The 15,495-nt window shown below is 47.3% G+C and overlaps 1 protein-coding gene across 1 annotated transcript; it reads right to left on the reverse strand.

The window, feature by feature from the left end:
• Window positions 1-1,846: 1,846 nt before the first annotated feature.
• Window positions 1,847-14,891, reverse strand: LOC107380992 (kelch-like protein 41b). The gene is made up of 6 exons (XM_015952429.3): window positions 13,773-14,891; window positions 12,418-12,575; window positions 11,980-12,087; window positions 5,021-5,206; window positions 2,262-2,408; window positions 1,847-2,183 (listed from the first exon to the last, which is right to left on the reverse strand). Exons 1-6 carry the CDS (start codon window positions 14,889-14,891, stop codon window positions 2,072-2,074), a joined length of 1,830 nt encoding a protein of 609 aa, XP_015807915.3. The 3' UTR covers window positions 1,847-2,071.
• Between the last annotated feature and the right edge of the window lie 604 nt (window positions 14,892-15,495).

The raw sequence follows: 15,495 nt of genomic DNA on the forward strand, positions 1-15,495 counted from the left end.
CGGACGCTGAGCCGATCTGTCGTGGGGAAGAGGGAGCTGAGCCAGAAAGCCAGGCTCTCGATTTACCGGTCGATCTACGTCCCAATCCTCACCTATGGTCATGAGCTTTGGGTAATGACCGAAAGAACGAGATCGCGGATACAAGCGGCCGAAATGAGTTTCCTCCGTAGGGTGGCCGGGCTCAGCCTTAGAGATAGGGTGAGGAGCTCGGACATTCGGGAGGGACTCGGAGTAGAACCGCTGCTCCTCCGGATCGAAAGGAGCCAGTTGAGGTGGTTTGGGCATCTGGTCAGGATGCCTCCTGGACGCCTCCCTGGGGAGGTGTTTCGGGCATGTCCTGCCGGCAGAAGGCCCCCGGGTCGACCCAGGACACGTTGGAGAAGTTACATCTCCAATCTGGTCCGGGAACGCCTTGGGGTCCTGCCGGAGGAGCTGGTGGACAAGGCCGGGGAGAGGACGGCCTGGAGCTCCCTAGTTGGGATGCTGCCCCCGCGACCCGGACCCGGATAAGCGGAGGAAGACGAGACGAGACGAGACGATTTTTTTAGGTGAATTCACCTGTTGCTGTGCTAAAAAATACTATGGAGATAAAAACTTTTTTAAAATGGTGAGCAGCAGAAACATATGTTTTTATTTATTCTGATTGTTTTTTCACTCACTAATTGTAATATTTTGATTTTGTTTTACAATTATGTCTTGAATAAACAAGATCAATATATGGTTTGACTGAACATTAATATGATTTGTTAACACTGGCTTTTCCTGGGGGAGCCAGCCATTTTCTAGGGGTGGCCATGGCCACCCCTGGCCACCCCTTGGGGGCACCCTTGCTGCCACTGCTTCCACATGAACAGAAGAGAAGGGGGAGTTCCGGTCTTTCTTTGTATTTGCGGGATAAAAGGTTTGCTTCAAAAGAATACGCATTGCCACCAAATACAAAAGCAGTTAACTCCTTGTTGCAGATGAGAGCTACATAGCGGTTCTTCGACTCAGACGAAACATCAGTGCCCAGACCATCGTTATATCCAGTCAAATAGGGCATGATTTATCAAAAATGAAGGATGTCTGAACACTATACAACACCCTTTGCTCCTTTTCATATAAATTTGTGAACAATTATGTAAAGTTACAAAAAATTCTTTAAATAAAAAGCAACATGTTACAGTTAGCTGCTAAATACTCATACTATGTAAATACCTGAAACATCCAGCAGCATGGACATTGTTTTCTTACTGAATAAATAACAATGTTTAAAAATCTAAGTTTAACCTTAAATGAAATAATTTTTGAATATTAGATGGTAGAATAAGTTAGCTCAGTGATTAGCTTAGCTCACTGCTAACAAACCTCTGGTAACTCGGCTTTTTAGGCTAACTTCTGTCTAATTCAGGTCAAACCTTGACTGATTTTAGTGTTTCTATCTCATGTTCCATTTACTTCTCTTTCACTAGATGAGAACTGAAAATGTTAAAGATCAGCTTCTGCTTCAAAGGCAAACTTTTAACAACGTGCACTCGTGTTTTTCTTCAGGACATCTATTATCCTTCACTGTCGTTTCCTACCTCAAACACAACTGCAGCAAAAGTGTGAATTTCTGTAAATTCTGCAGATATTCACCTCATTTCCAATATCCTGAAGCAATTACAATCACTTTAAATTCAGGGTTTAGATGTATGAATGTACCTTTCAACAGTCATGTTGACACGATTGTATTTTCTATCTTTAATCAGGGATTTCCCCCAGGCAAGGCCACTGGTTTCACTTCCTCCTTTATCTGAAAATACCCTTCTCTCTCTCACGACACTCTCATTTTTCAGGGATTTGCGTGAAAAAGCAGTGGACAAGGAATGAACAAATGTTTATTTTTTACAAAATAAAAGAAATAGAAACGACGTAAACACAGCTTTAGAGTTCAATCTAAAGTGTGGTACTGTTTTCTAAACTACCGTGGGGATTTGGAGTCTTTCAAGCAAAATCAGAAGCAAACTTTTATTGTAGAGATAAAAATCATCTGAGTTCAGAAGAAAGATTAGTGTCAATGATCAGCTCAGCAGGCGTTCATAGATGGGGTCTAAAGTTTGGGCATCCTGGCAGAGTTCAGGCGCATCGACACACAGGTGGATCCCGCCGCGTAGCGCATCTCCCTCAGCATGCCACTCCACTGCTTCTTGTCATCTTCATACCTAGCAAGAACAAAAGAGTCAAAGCTACAAACAAACACAACAATACAAAGCCTACAAAGCATTAAAGTTTAGACTTACTGCCAGACGTCAGTGACCTCTGTGGGAGCCACCTCTTGGTTCTCCATCTGAACCATCGCAAAGCCACCCACAGCGTACAGGAATCCGCTGCTGCTCACCAGGTTGACAGAGCTCCTCTCCTGGGGAAACTCTGTGAAAGGCTCCCACCTGGAGAGTCACAGATTTAACTATGAATTCACTGTAGCTAAAGTTTGTTCCGTTATTATTTTCAAACTTCCTTTTTTCTGCCTTGAAAGATCTTACACAACAACGTAATTTCACTTTCCCAGATAATAAAGGGAGCCTAAGTCACGTCCATCTACTTCCGGACCACGGGTTTCCGGAAGAACAAAAAATAAATAAACGAACGCAAGGCAATGGGGCTATTCTCTACTCCCGTTTGCTATGTGCCATGGATTTCATATCTGATGTCCGTGAATTGTAGAGACACATTTTGATGCCAAGAAAGCGCTTGTTTTGGAACAACAGGCAAACGCTATTTTAGGTTTTGTGTGAAAATACGCCCAGCACGACAAATCATCAAATTGAACCAGGCATGAAGAAGAGCAGAGGAAAAATGGCTGTAATTTTAGTGAACTTCAAATCCTTCCTTCAGCAGGAAAGAACCACCATAAATCTGGCTATGTGGTGAGTAGCAGCTACGCTAGGGTAGACGTGACGTCATATATGCGAGGTGCCGACGTCTGATTTGTAGTCATGCTAGCTACGAACTTTTACAAGCTGATGAATCTCAAAGCGTGGTTGAAACACACATCATTACTTTTCATTTGAATTGAAGTACAGCATATGTGTAGGGTGTAAGGCAAAGCAGATTAGAAAAGAGCTCTTTTAGCCCCGTTCACTTGCATTGATTGTGTTTCGATCTTCGAGGAACCCATGAGCCGACCATAAAGGGAGGACACATAGGCTCCCTATAAACATGCAAAGCAAAATTAGCTCCGCCCACTTTTGCGGTCATCAGTAAATAACTGAGAACATATTTTTAGTAACAATACATAGTGTTCAAACTTTTTAATTTGAAAGTGTCCCTCTCTTCTTCTTTTTTTAACCTTCTTTTGAATCTGAATCTAATTCCCAAACATTTTAGTCAAGGTCATGCCCTCCTGCATCTAATCAACACAATGGCTCCCTCACAGTAAATCAAATCAAATCAACTTTATTTATAAAGCGCTTTCACAAGGCCAAAATGGACAAACAAAGCGCTGTACACCAATAAAAAGCACTAAAATAGGACAGACATATAACCATTTAAAATACATTGAGCAATCCATTAGAAATACAATAAGAAATCCGTTGAAAATACTATAAGAAATCCATTTAAAATACAATACAAAATCCTGAGTGCAAGTTTACAATCCATATCTGGCCTACTTCCCCCAACTTCAATGTCCAAACGCCAGCGAGAGTAGCCAGTAGAGGCCAATGACTCAAAAGGGGGTAGGGAGGAGGGGTATTCAGAGTGAGTTTCTCCTCGTTAACAATAGACAGCTACAGTTTATAAGCGTGACCCTCCCATATCACAGTCAGAATTGGCAAAGCTCATTGGATGAGAAGCGAAACACCTTCAAGAAACCAAATAAGTCCAGTCCCTAATCATATGGATTACCATGACCAGGATAACTGAGAACCTTCACCAGGAAAGTGAAACAAAGAAAATCCATTTTGGAACAGGACGTGCAATGACTAGTCCTAAGCATGCTGGCCTGGTCAAAATGGTTCTCTTTATCTAAACTGAGGCATTACATTTGAACACATCCTGCAAAAAATGTGCTATAGATATTAGATAAAAGATAATTTTTTAACATTTTTGGTTCTCAACAGTGAAAGAGAATTAAATTGATGTTGAGATAAAGTAGAAAAACAATGACAATTTTAAAATAGATTTATTTAAACTTAAAATTTTAAGGTCTGACTATATGATGTATAGCAGTTAGCATGCTATTAGCTTCAATAGTTTAACTAAGGTTTTCTTACTGGTGAGCTAAGCTAATCACTACACAACATAGAGATAGTATGGTTAGATTTTTTGTCATCCAAAATAACAAATCAATGTTATCATTTTATGTTAGTATCAGCTAGCTGTAGCATGTTTAACTAATCGAGTTTTTTAAGAGCTTTATCCACAACAGCAAAAATATATTTAAAAAAAATTCTGAAGTAAACCCTTTGCACAAGATTTTAACAATTTTATTAAAACAATTAAATTGCAATGACACTACAGTGGATTCAAATAATAAAACTAATGTTAAAATATTGTATAAGCGCAGCAAGCTAGCAACAAGTGAGAAACCTATAAAAATACAGAAATTTAACATGTGAGGCAGAGAAACGGCAGTCTGCTACCGGGATTATTTACTCTCTGAGGAATTTGTGACAGCAAATGTGCGGCATGAAAATATTGGAAAAGCAGGAGTCAGTGGAGAACATGGAGAAGACGGCTAAACAGATATTTTTCCCAGATATGAATCGATTAAATATATTTAGGTAGATTGTAAAAAAATAAGCATGTTTCCTGCTTTCCGGTTAAAATCACCACAGGGATTTAGAGTTACTCACACTGCTGCTCTACTTTCTCACAACTATTTTTGTCTCAAGACAGCAAAAGATAGGTGGTATTAAGATAAAGACATCTTTTAGATTTCCCTGTGGTCACATGTGCAAACAGGAGCTATCTAGTTGGTTCACTGACCTTTAATTTTGAAGTATAAAAAGTGCTAAATAAGAAAGGAGCTCGTGTGAAGTGGGTGGTTTGTACGTACTTGTTTGCTGCGAAGTCGTACGCTTCACACGTGTTAGTGAGGCCCTCCTCGTTGACCCCTCCAGCTACCACGATCTTTCCGTTGTGGATGGTGGCTCCGAACATAGCTCTGGGGGTCTTCATGGCAGCCATCTCCCTCCACTCTGACTGCTTGTGGTTGTATGCGAACATCTTGTTGAGGGCTTTGCTGTAACGGTAAAAGACGAAAGAAGTTCGTAGTCAAAATCACTACATGTGGTGATTATCGTGTTAACGCTAACACACAACTTCATAAAAAGGTTGGAAAAGAACAATTAAGATCCACAAGAATGTTAAAACTGCCAAAAGTGGCCCATTGGGGTAACCATGGTAACCATACGTGTGCAACAAAATGCCTGGAATGGTGAGGATTGTCATTCATTAAGACTTTTATGCATCTATGGTGTTTTATGTGGGAGTTCAGTCAACAAAACCCTGTACTTTCATATATTGATAACCTGTGTGAACTTGAGGGGTACACATTACTTTGAAAGCCATTATGTAAATTTATAGTTTAGAATTTTATCTCATAATTACGACATTGAAAGTCATAAAGATAAGTTTGAAACAAATGCTGGTGATTTATGTTGGTATCAAATAAATGTGACTAGTGCCATTAAAAAGGCATAAACAACATATTGATGACACAGAATGTCACATTATATACAATACATTGTTGGTACAGTAAATTCATGAGGTCGTTTGGTTTATGTTATGTTTATGAATTTGAAACTCATATTCAAGAGTTTAAATCAGTTTCAAAAATGCAAAAAAGTCTAAATTAAAAGATATGTGACTTTGAATGGGGTTGTGTTATAAATGTATTCATTTATATTCAAAAAATTTGACTTTGAAGTCATACTTATGTCATAACTTAACTATGGATTTCAATTCAAAATTACAAAAGACAATTTAACTTTAAGTGTGACTTTCAAAGTCATAATTATGAGTGTAAATTTCTATTTCTTTGATCATTATGTCCAGATTATAATAAAAATATATGAAATTAATATTTATGACTTTGAGATGAATAATTATGAGTTTATATTTTTGTCTCTTAATAATGACTAAAATGACAAAATGATAAGTATGACTTTAAAGTTACAAATAAACTGTCACGAACTCCTCCAGCTGACTGCATTCCATTCATTCCTGCCACCAACGTGGCGACTGACGTCATCACGCCGGCACTACTTAAGGAAGTGCCGGCGTTTCATTCATTGCTCAGTCATCGTTTCTCACCAGACTTTGTATCGAGTCTCCAGGCTTACCAGCCCTCAAAACACTCAAACTACACCTACAGGAGATAACCACGCCGGCTATCTCCGTCTCTCCGCGTCTGGGCAACAGAACTCTCAGTCACGCTTCAGATCTGCCAACGAACCTGACAGGATGACTGAGCCCCAAGTTGACCCAGCGGAGTTCGCGCGTTTGCGTGCCGAAGTGGCTCAACAGCGCGCAATCTTGGATCAGCAGACAGCAGACATGAACCAGCTCCGTGCCATAGCTGATCGCCAAGCCACAAAGATTGAGTCACTCACCGAGCTAGTACTCCAGCTGACCACCGCTCTGCAACGTCAGACCGCAGCTGTTCCTGACAGGATGGAACCACGCCTCAGCCTTCCAGAGAAGTGGGACGGAACCAGGGGATCCCCGGAGGGCATGTTGGCGACCCTGGCCATGACTTTCGAGTGCCAGCCGGCACGCTACCCCACATCCTGCTCTCGTGTCGCTCTGCTGACCTCACTGCTGACAGGTCGAGCCGGTGAATGGGCGGCGGCTCTTTACAATCAGAAATCTCCTGCCTGCAATGACTATGAGACTTTTGTAAAGGAGATGAAAAAGACTTTTGTGCACCCCAGCAGCGAGGTCTCGGACGAGACGCGGCTGCTTCAGCTTCGCCAGGGCTCCCAGACGGCGGCTCAGTACACCTCTCGCTTCCGGACGACAGCAGCTCGGTTGAGGTGGGATGACGCCGCCCTAAAGGCCGTTTACCTGGAGGGACTGTCACCGAGAATCCGGGAGGGCATGATCGGGCACGAGGTCCCAACCTCCCTGGACCTGGCAGTGGATCTGGCTCTGCAACTGGACCGCTGCATCCTGAACCGGCCGAGCACCATGTCAGCCCCCGTACACACCAGGACGTCACCCCGCCGGCCGGCTCACCAACCGACGGAGGAGCCGATGCAGCTGGGACATCTTCCCCCTGAGGAACGGGCACGGCGCTACCAGGAGGGGAGATGCGCTTACTGTGGGGATTTGGGTCACCACCGTGGCACGTGCCCAAAACGACCGGGAAAAGGTCCCTCCGGGTCGGAGTAGGAGCTGTCCCGCCCGGAGTCTCCACTTTTCCGGCTCCACACCGAACCACTCTCCCGGTCTCCCTCCACCTGGACCAAGGCCCGACCAGACTGGAGGCACTTTTAGACACTGGGGCTGCGGAGTGTTTTATCGACCACGGACTGGTTACTCGGCTCAAGATACCCCTCACCGCCCTCGACCGACCCATTCCCGTGACCTCTGTGGACGGCCGGCCCATCATGCCGTACCCTCTCACCCACCGAACTCAGGGTCTCCACATGACTATTGACCAACACCGGGAGACCCTCCACTTCCTGGTCATCCAGGCTCCGGCTACGCCTCTCATCCTAGGTCATTCCTGGTTCTGCCGCCATGAGCCTCACATCTCCTGGTCCACCAGTAAAGTCCTGGCCTGGGGCACGGGTTGCCATAACCACCGGGACTCCCCTGCACCTCGGGCAGCAGCAGCTCCTCCCAAAGACGTAGACCTGACGCTCATCCCTCCTCAATACCACGACCTCGCTCAGGTCTTCGCTAAAGAACCCACTACCAGGTTACCTCCTCACCGACCCTACGACCTGGAGATCAGGCTCCAGCCCGGCACCCCCCCCCCTCGGGGTCGCCTGTTCTCCCTCTCTCCGGCGGAAACCCGGGCTATGGACAATTACATAACTGATGCCCTGCAGAAGGGATTCATCCGTCCCTCAACGTCCCCCGGGGCCGCGGGGTTTTTCTTTGTTAAAAAGAAGGAGGGGGATCTCCGGCCCTGCATAGACTATCGAGGGTTAAATAAAATAACGATCCGGGACCGCCACCCTCTCCCTCTCATGGGCACCGCTCTGGACGCCATCACACAAGCCGCAGTGTTCACTAAACTGGATCTGCGCAGCGCCTATAACCTCATCCGTATTAAGGAAGGTGAGGAGTGGAAGACCGCTTTTATCACGCCCACTGGCCACTATGAATATTTGGTGATGCCTTTTGGACTCTGCAACAGCCCCGCCGTCTTCCAGCGGTTCATTACAGATGTGCTGAGAGACATGTTGGGCCGCTGGGTCTTTGTTTATCTAGATGACATTCTCATCTACTCCCGCACGGCCGAAGAGCACATCCGTCATGTTCGAGCTGTTCTGTCCCGCCTCCTGGATCATGGACTTTACTGCAAACTGGAGAAGTGTGCGTTTCACCAGGAGTCCACCTCCTTCCTGGGTTTTACCATCTCCTCCCAGGGCCTGAAGATGGACCCCCAGAAGGTTCAGGCCGTAGCTCAGTGGCCTCTACCCACGACCCTGAAGCAGCTGCAAAGCTTCCTGGGTTTCTCGAACTTTTACCGGAGGTTTATACGCAACTTCAGTTCCCTCGCAGCACCTCTGACCTCACTCACCAAAACCACCGATCAGCCTCGCCCTTTTCGCCTTACTCCAGAGGCTGTCAGTGCTTTCCATGAGCTGGTCGGACGTTTCACTAAGGAACCCATCCTCCTCCACCCGGACCAGACCCGGCCCTTCGTCGTGGAGGTGGACGCCTCAGATGTGGGAGCGGGGGCCGTTCTCTCGCAACGGGGTCCAGACTCTAAGCTCCACCCATGTGCCTACTTCTCCCGGAAGTTTTCCCCCACACAGCAGAACTACGGGGTCGGCGACAGAGAGCTGCTGGCAATAAAGTGGGCGCTGGAGGAATGGAGGCAGTGGCTCCTGGGGACCACCGATCCCTTTCTGATCTGGACCGACCACCAGAATCTCATTCATCTACAGACTGCCCGCCAGCTCAACCCTCGTCAGGCTCGGTGGGCCCTCTTTTTCGAGCCGTACCACTTCCATATCGCCTACCGGCCCGGCTCCAAGAACCTCAAGGCGGACGCTCTCTCTCGGCGTTTCGCACCAGATGCCGGCCCCCCGGAGCCTCGGACCATTCTACCGGCTCAACGCTTCCTGGCCTCCATCCAATGGCCGTTGGAGCAGTCCATACAGGCGGCACTTCCTGGCGATCCAGCGCCGCCGGAGACCCCACCGAACCGCCTCTACGTTCCCGCCTCCTGCCGGCAAGAGGCGCTCACGTGGGGGCACTGTTCACGGCTCGCGGGACATCAAGGGCAAGCCCGTACCCTCCAGTTCCTCCGTCGGGCTCTCTGGTGGCCGTCCATGAGGAGGGACGTCCGCGAGTTCACAGCTGCATGTGATGTGTGTGCTCGCTCCAAGTCCTCCAACCGACCCGGCGCTGGAGAGTTGCAGCCTCTCCCTGTGCCCAAGTGGCCGTGGTCACACATCGGGCTGGACTTTGTCACGGGACTGCCGGCGGTCGACCACCTGGACACTATATTGACTATCACGGACCGTTTCTCCAAGGCCGTGCACTTAGTGGCCCTGGCCGGCCTCCCCACGGCCAAGAGGACGGCCGAACTGCTCCTGGAACAGGTGGTGCGGCTCCATGGTTTCCCTCAGGACGTGGTTTCCGACCGAGGACCCCAGTTCGTCTCACGCTTCTGGAAAGCGTTCTGTCGCCTGGTCGGTGCTTCCACCAGTCTGTCCTCTGGATACCATCCGCAGACAAACGGTCAAACAGAGAGAGCTAATCAGCAGCTTGGACGCTACCTGCGCTGCTTCGCTTCGTCCCAGCCGACCACCTGGCCCCGCTTTCTCCTGTGGGCGGAGCTGTCACACAACCTCCAGACCTCCTCAGCCACGAGTCTGTCTCCCTTCGAGACCTGTTACGGTTATCAGCCACCTCTGTTTGATCATCAGGTGCCCGAGGTGGAGGTCCCTGCTGCCCAGACGCTGGTCCGCCGCTGTCGGCTCGCCTGGATCCGGGCCCGTGCGGCCATCACCCGGGCCAACACGGAGTATGCCCGTCAGCATCGCCGCCGCCACCGGCCTGGCCCCGTCTTCCGGTCTGGCGACCAGGTGTGGCTCTCCTCCGCTAACCTGAGGATGCCGGCTGGCTCCCGGAAGCTCACTCCTCGCTTCCTGGGTCCGTTCCCCGTCCTTAAGGTCATCAATCCTGTCACCTGCCGTCTGCGCCTCCCGGCTACTCTCCGGATCCACCCGGTCTTTCACGTCTCCCAGCTTAAGCCGGTGATCTCCTCTCCTCTCCACCCTCCACCGGTCCGGGTGCCTCCGCCCCGCGGTGTTGAGGCGGATCGCACCTACACGGTCCGCAGGATTCTGGACGCTCGCCGCCGGGGACGAGGTTGGCAGTACCTCGTGGATTGGGAGGGGTACGGGCCTGAGGAACGCTCTTGGGAGCCCACGAGCTCGTTTGTCGACCCTACCCTGCTGACTGACTTCTGGGCCCGCCGTCCTGGGACTTCGGGAGCCGTCCCTCGAGGGGGGGGTCCTGTCACGAACTCCTCCAGCTGACTGCATTCCATTCATTCCTGCCACCAACGTGGCGACTGACGTCATCACGCCGGCACTACTTAAGGAAGTGCCGGCGTTTCATTCATTGCTCAGTCATCGTTTCTCACCAGACTTTGTATCGAGTCTCCAGGCTTACCAGCCCTCAAAACACTCAAACTACACCTACAGGAGATAACCACGCCGGCTATCTCCGTCTCTCCGCGTCTGGGCAACAGAACTCTCAGTCACGCTTCAGATCTGCCAACGAACCTGACATAAACATGGTAGGCAGACTTTAACCCATAATTACCAAGATTACGTCCCGTAATTGTAAAATTTTTTCTTTCAAGTGGCAGAATGGGCTTCCGTACATTCGTTCAAATATTTATTTTAGTGATGCACAGATACGAAATTTTTGGGCCGATACCGATGTCCGATATTAAGATCACTGTTATGGCTGATAACCAATATCGATATACTGGCATTAATGCTTCTAAAATCAGCAGATTTTGCATAGAATGAAAATTATTAAAGCTGAATTGACGTTATAATGAACACACAACACACAAATTTATGGTTCTAAGATGATTTAATTCACTGTTCACATGACTGAATATCACCCTCTGAAACAGGCAAACAAATGGGGATGAGATGGAAAACATATCAGTTGTTGATATGGGTCCGGTTTTATTTATCGAACCTATACTGATACGTTAAAAAATGACTAACATCGGCCGATACCGATATTGATGCCGATATATTGTCCATCCCTAATTTATTTCACTTCTACGAACTGAACCGGGAGTATTCATGTATCACATCGGTCTTTGTTTCTTTTCCTACCCGTTTACATGTAAAGCAGGAAAATCAAAGAATAACAACTAAACCTCTAGAGGTGTTGTTGCATTAAATCAAGCTTTTAGACAGTTTTCTCTGACTAACACAGCGGCTGAGCCATGCACGGTGAATGTATTGGTAACCAGTGTGTGTTTTCAACTCTAAGCCTCCAGGAAGAGCAAATAAACAGACGCTGCATTCTGGCTGGAACAGGAGATGCAACGGATCACTATCTTCCATTATTGTTGCATATCGGCCCTGCTCTGTGAGACTGTAATTGTTGTCTGTGATGAGTCGCTCAGCCCTCCTGGCTGGCAGGATGATAGACTGCAAACAGCTGCCGCTCACGGCGTGGTCACACACACACACACACACACACACACACACACACACACACACGCACGCACGCACGCACGCACGCACGCACGCACGCACGCACGCACACACACACACACACTTCTGAACTCACTTGTCGTCTGTTTTCCCTCCGATGCAGTAAACCAGTCCCTTATATGAGACAACAGAATGGCCGTGGATCTTCAGAGGAAGCTTTTTGGTCTCACTCCACTTCATCTTCCTGAAGAAAACACCGTATTTACCCATAAATCTCAGTGGGCTAAACAAGTGGACGCTTGCTAGCTTACTTTAGATGGAAAAAAATGAAACTTGGACAAATGGTACTTAACAAATTCTCTACTCTCGTATAAACTAAAAAAAAAAAATCACATTTGGAAGATGAGATCAGAGCTAACTATATTTATTTTGTGAAAACACCATTTCCTTGTTGTTAAAAGAGCTGTTTGGCTAATTTCCTGAATTCAATTATCACCTGTAAACTGTAAGAGAGGTGAGGGATAAAGTGAGAGACAAAGATGAAGTAAAGATAATGGGAACAAACAGGACTGACTCGATATCGTAGCACATCACGGTGTCCAGCGACTCGTTGGTCTGGAGGTCTTTCCCAGCCACGGCAAACAGCAGGTTCTGAGTCTCCCCCATGTTGAAGAGGCACCTCGGGGAAGGCATGGGCGGCAGGGCGACCCACTCAGACGACAGTGGATCCAACTAGGGATGAATATATAAAAATATATACATGTTCACATATTATATTAGGGAGTAAAATACACTTGTTTGGTGCTAGCTTGAAACAATCATATCAATGTGCTTTAAGGCCAGTAGTTTATCCTAAATCAGCAGGTAGGCAGGAAAACCTACAAGAATGCCCCCAAGTGTGACTTCTGAACCAAAAAGTCAGAAGTTTCTTGTTTAAACATCAGACGTGCTTGCTCCATGCACTAAAAAGTCGAGTTAGTTACAGTAATTGACACGCTCACGCGTCATAATAGTACTACAGTCCCAGGCTGTTGCAATAAGGTTTTAGCTTATGTTGCTAATGTTTGCTAACAAAGTCACTGTTCGCTACACAGCTAAAGCTAGCTGGTTTACTGAAACTAGAATGCGATAAAAAGTCGAGTTGGCTACAGTAATTGACACGCTCACCCGTCATAATAGTACTACAGTCCCAGGCTGTTGCAAAAAGTTTTTAGCTTGTAATGCTAATGTTTGCTAACAATGTCACTGCTCACTACACGGCTAAAGCTAGCTGGTTTACTGAAACTGGAATGTGATTGGGTTTGGTGAGACTGCCTTAAAGGTCAACTTTTCTCATATTTTTAACACATCTGCAGTGGTCTCTAGTAGGAATGAATGCAATGTAAGTCGTTCTCTGGGGGATAAAGCTCTGTTGCTCCTGTTTGAGGAGGTGGAAATCAGCCGGAGGAGAGCGTAGCATCAGACAACAGGAAATGGGAGTCCTTTCTCCTGATATTCTGGCATCTCTGGTTGAATAACAGCAACGTGACTCTACCACAGACACCGTTTAATTTGCAACTCAGATGTTTTATCTCCACAAATAACACAAGCCTGGGCGAGTCCTGCTTAGTGGTGGATTTGCTAATGCTAATGATTAGCTTCTACTAGTCAACATGTGCTCTGCTGTTTCCTGGATGCTTTCCATCCAACAAAACCTTTGACAAGATGGGTGAGTCCAATGAACGTTAAGTGACAGTGTGAAGGTCTGCCATGTTTTTTCTGGAAAAATGTAGGAAATTGGGGCAGAAGATTATCATCACGTTCAGCCTGCATGTTAAACTCAGAGTGACCAATCATTTTCATAAACCTGACATTTTTTTAAATAACAGGTGAGTTTCAAAAACCATTCCCCAACATTTGGTTCTCTTTAGTAACTCAAGACCTGCTTACCAAAAAAAAGTAGCACTGCAAAGGCACATCTTTGTTCTCCTCATCCACAAACAGCCCTCCGATAATGTAGAGCTGGTTCTTTTGCGTCATCAAGCTGATGTGGTTGCGTGGGACCTGATCCGACATGGCGGCCAGGAAACACTCGTTCTCTGTGACATCGTAGGCCACCGCTGCCGTGTCATTGATCATAAGGATAAAGTCACGTGTATACATGCCATGTCTGCGACTGTCATTCAGAAAACCAGGGAATGGGCTCTCCTCCTCCTCCTCTTCACCTCCTTCCTTGTTGGCCCCTTCTCCACCCTCCTTATCCTTGGGTTTCTCTGGAAGTTTTCCTTTGTAGGCGTCCCTTACAACCTGGATTATCTTCTGAAGCTCCGGGTCACTCTTGACGAGCTCGTCAGTCTCCACCTTTTCTTTGAAATATTTCTCCGGCAGCAGGCGGAAGCGGATGCAATTGAAGGCATCCTTTAGGACCTTAAGGCGCTTCTCCCTATCATGGCGGGCCCAGGCCATGACCGACTCGAATACCAGCTCCTCTCTCTCCACATTCAGCGAGTCCCCGCCTATGATGGCAAACAGTTCGTGAGCTGCGAGCTTCAGGAACTCCTCGTCCTTATTAAGAAGCTCAAAGCGATCTGCGATGTAGTTGCGTGCAGCCACAGCAAGCCTCGGACAGCTGAGCACCAGGCCCATCCTAAAAATGGCCATGCAGTTACTGAGGGACAACTTCTTCTGGAGGTAGTTGACACACACCGTGAAGACCGAGGGGATTTGGAACCTGTTTGCCACGGCAATAATATCCTGAACGTTCTCATCGGTAAGGTCGATCTCAGCTGAGTAGAGGTACTGGATAATCATGTCCAATATGGAGGGGTTGACGTCCTCCAGGACCACCTCTTTGGTGTTTTCCGCCTCCTTCCCATCCTCTGTGAAGAACATTTCCCTGAAGTAAGGGCTGCAGGCGGCCATGATTAGCCGATGGCAGGGGAAGCTGCGATCGCCCACCTTCAGGGTGCAGTCCACAAACTTGTTCTCATTCAAAAGCTCCTTGAGACCGTCCTGGAGCAGGGTGCTTTGAAACAAGCGCAGCTCCTCCTTGATGGCGTTAGGGTCCATGGTGATTGAGGAGGCCAAAGGAGGGAGATGGTCGGCAGAGGTCCTTTTGGCTGTCTGTCCTGGCTGGAAAAGGCTGAGCAGAGAAAAGTTTCCTGGTGTGAAGACAGAGCAATTTAATCCTGCCTACTCTAAATATAGGACCCCCTAACCCCCTTTGGTGGAATCTCCCCGGGCCGACTCGCTGAGCAGCACGAGCCTGGGCTCCAACAGCTGCCGTCACAGATGGAAAGAAGCAACTGGAGGCTTCGGATGGAGAATCACTGCCGTGATTCAGCTCCCTGGTATTACCGACAATGCTGCTAAACCTGAAAGTGGCAAGGTATTTATACCAATCACGGTCACCGTCTAAAAATATTTACACCTCAGAAGTTCGTCCTCTTCTGTCTGCACTGGGGGGTTCGGAGGTCTTCTTGAATAGAACCATCACCACCCAACTTTAGGAACGCCATCATTAATCTATCTTTAACTTCTACGCCCGACCCATTCATGCTAATGATGATCTTTAACTTGAACTCGGTATTTTAGATAATGGTGGAAAACTAAAAATATACCACAGATGTTTGTAACAATGGTAAGCTGGTAAGTTTACATAACTAATCAGTTT

This window comes from Nothobranchius furzeri, chromosome 14 (genome assembly GCF_043380555.1).
Source record: "Nothobranchius furzeri strain GRZ-AD chromosome 14, NfurGRZ-RIMD1, whole genome shotgun sequence".
Classification (NCBI taxonomy): Eukaryota; Metazoa; Chordata; class Actinopteri; order Cyprinodontiformes; family Nothobranchiidae; genus Nothobranchius; species Nothobranchius furzeri.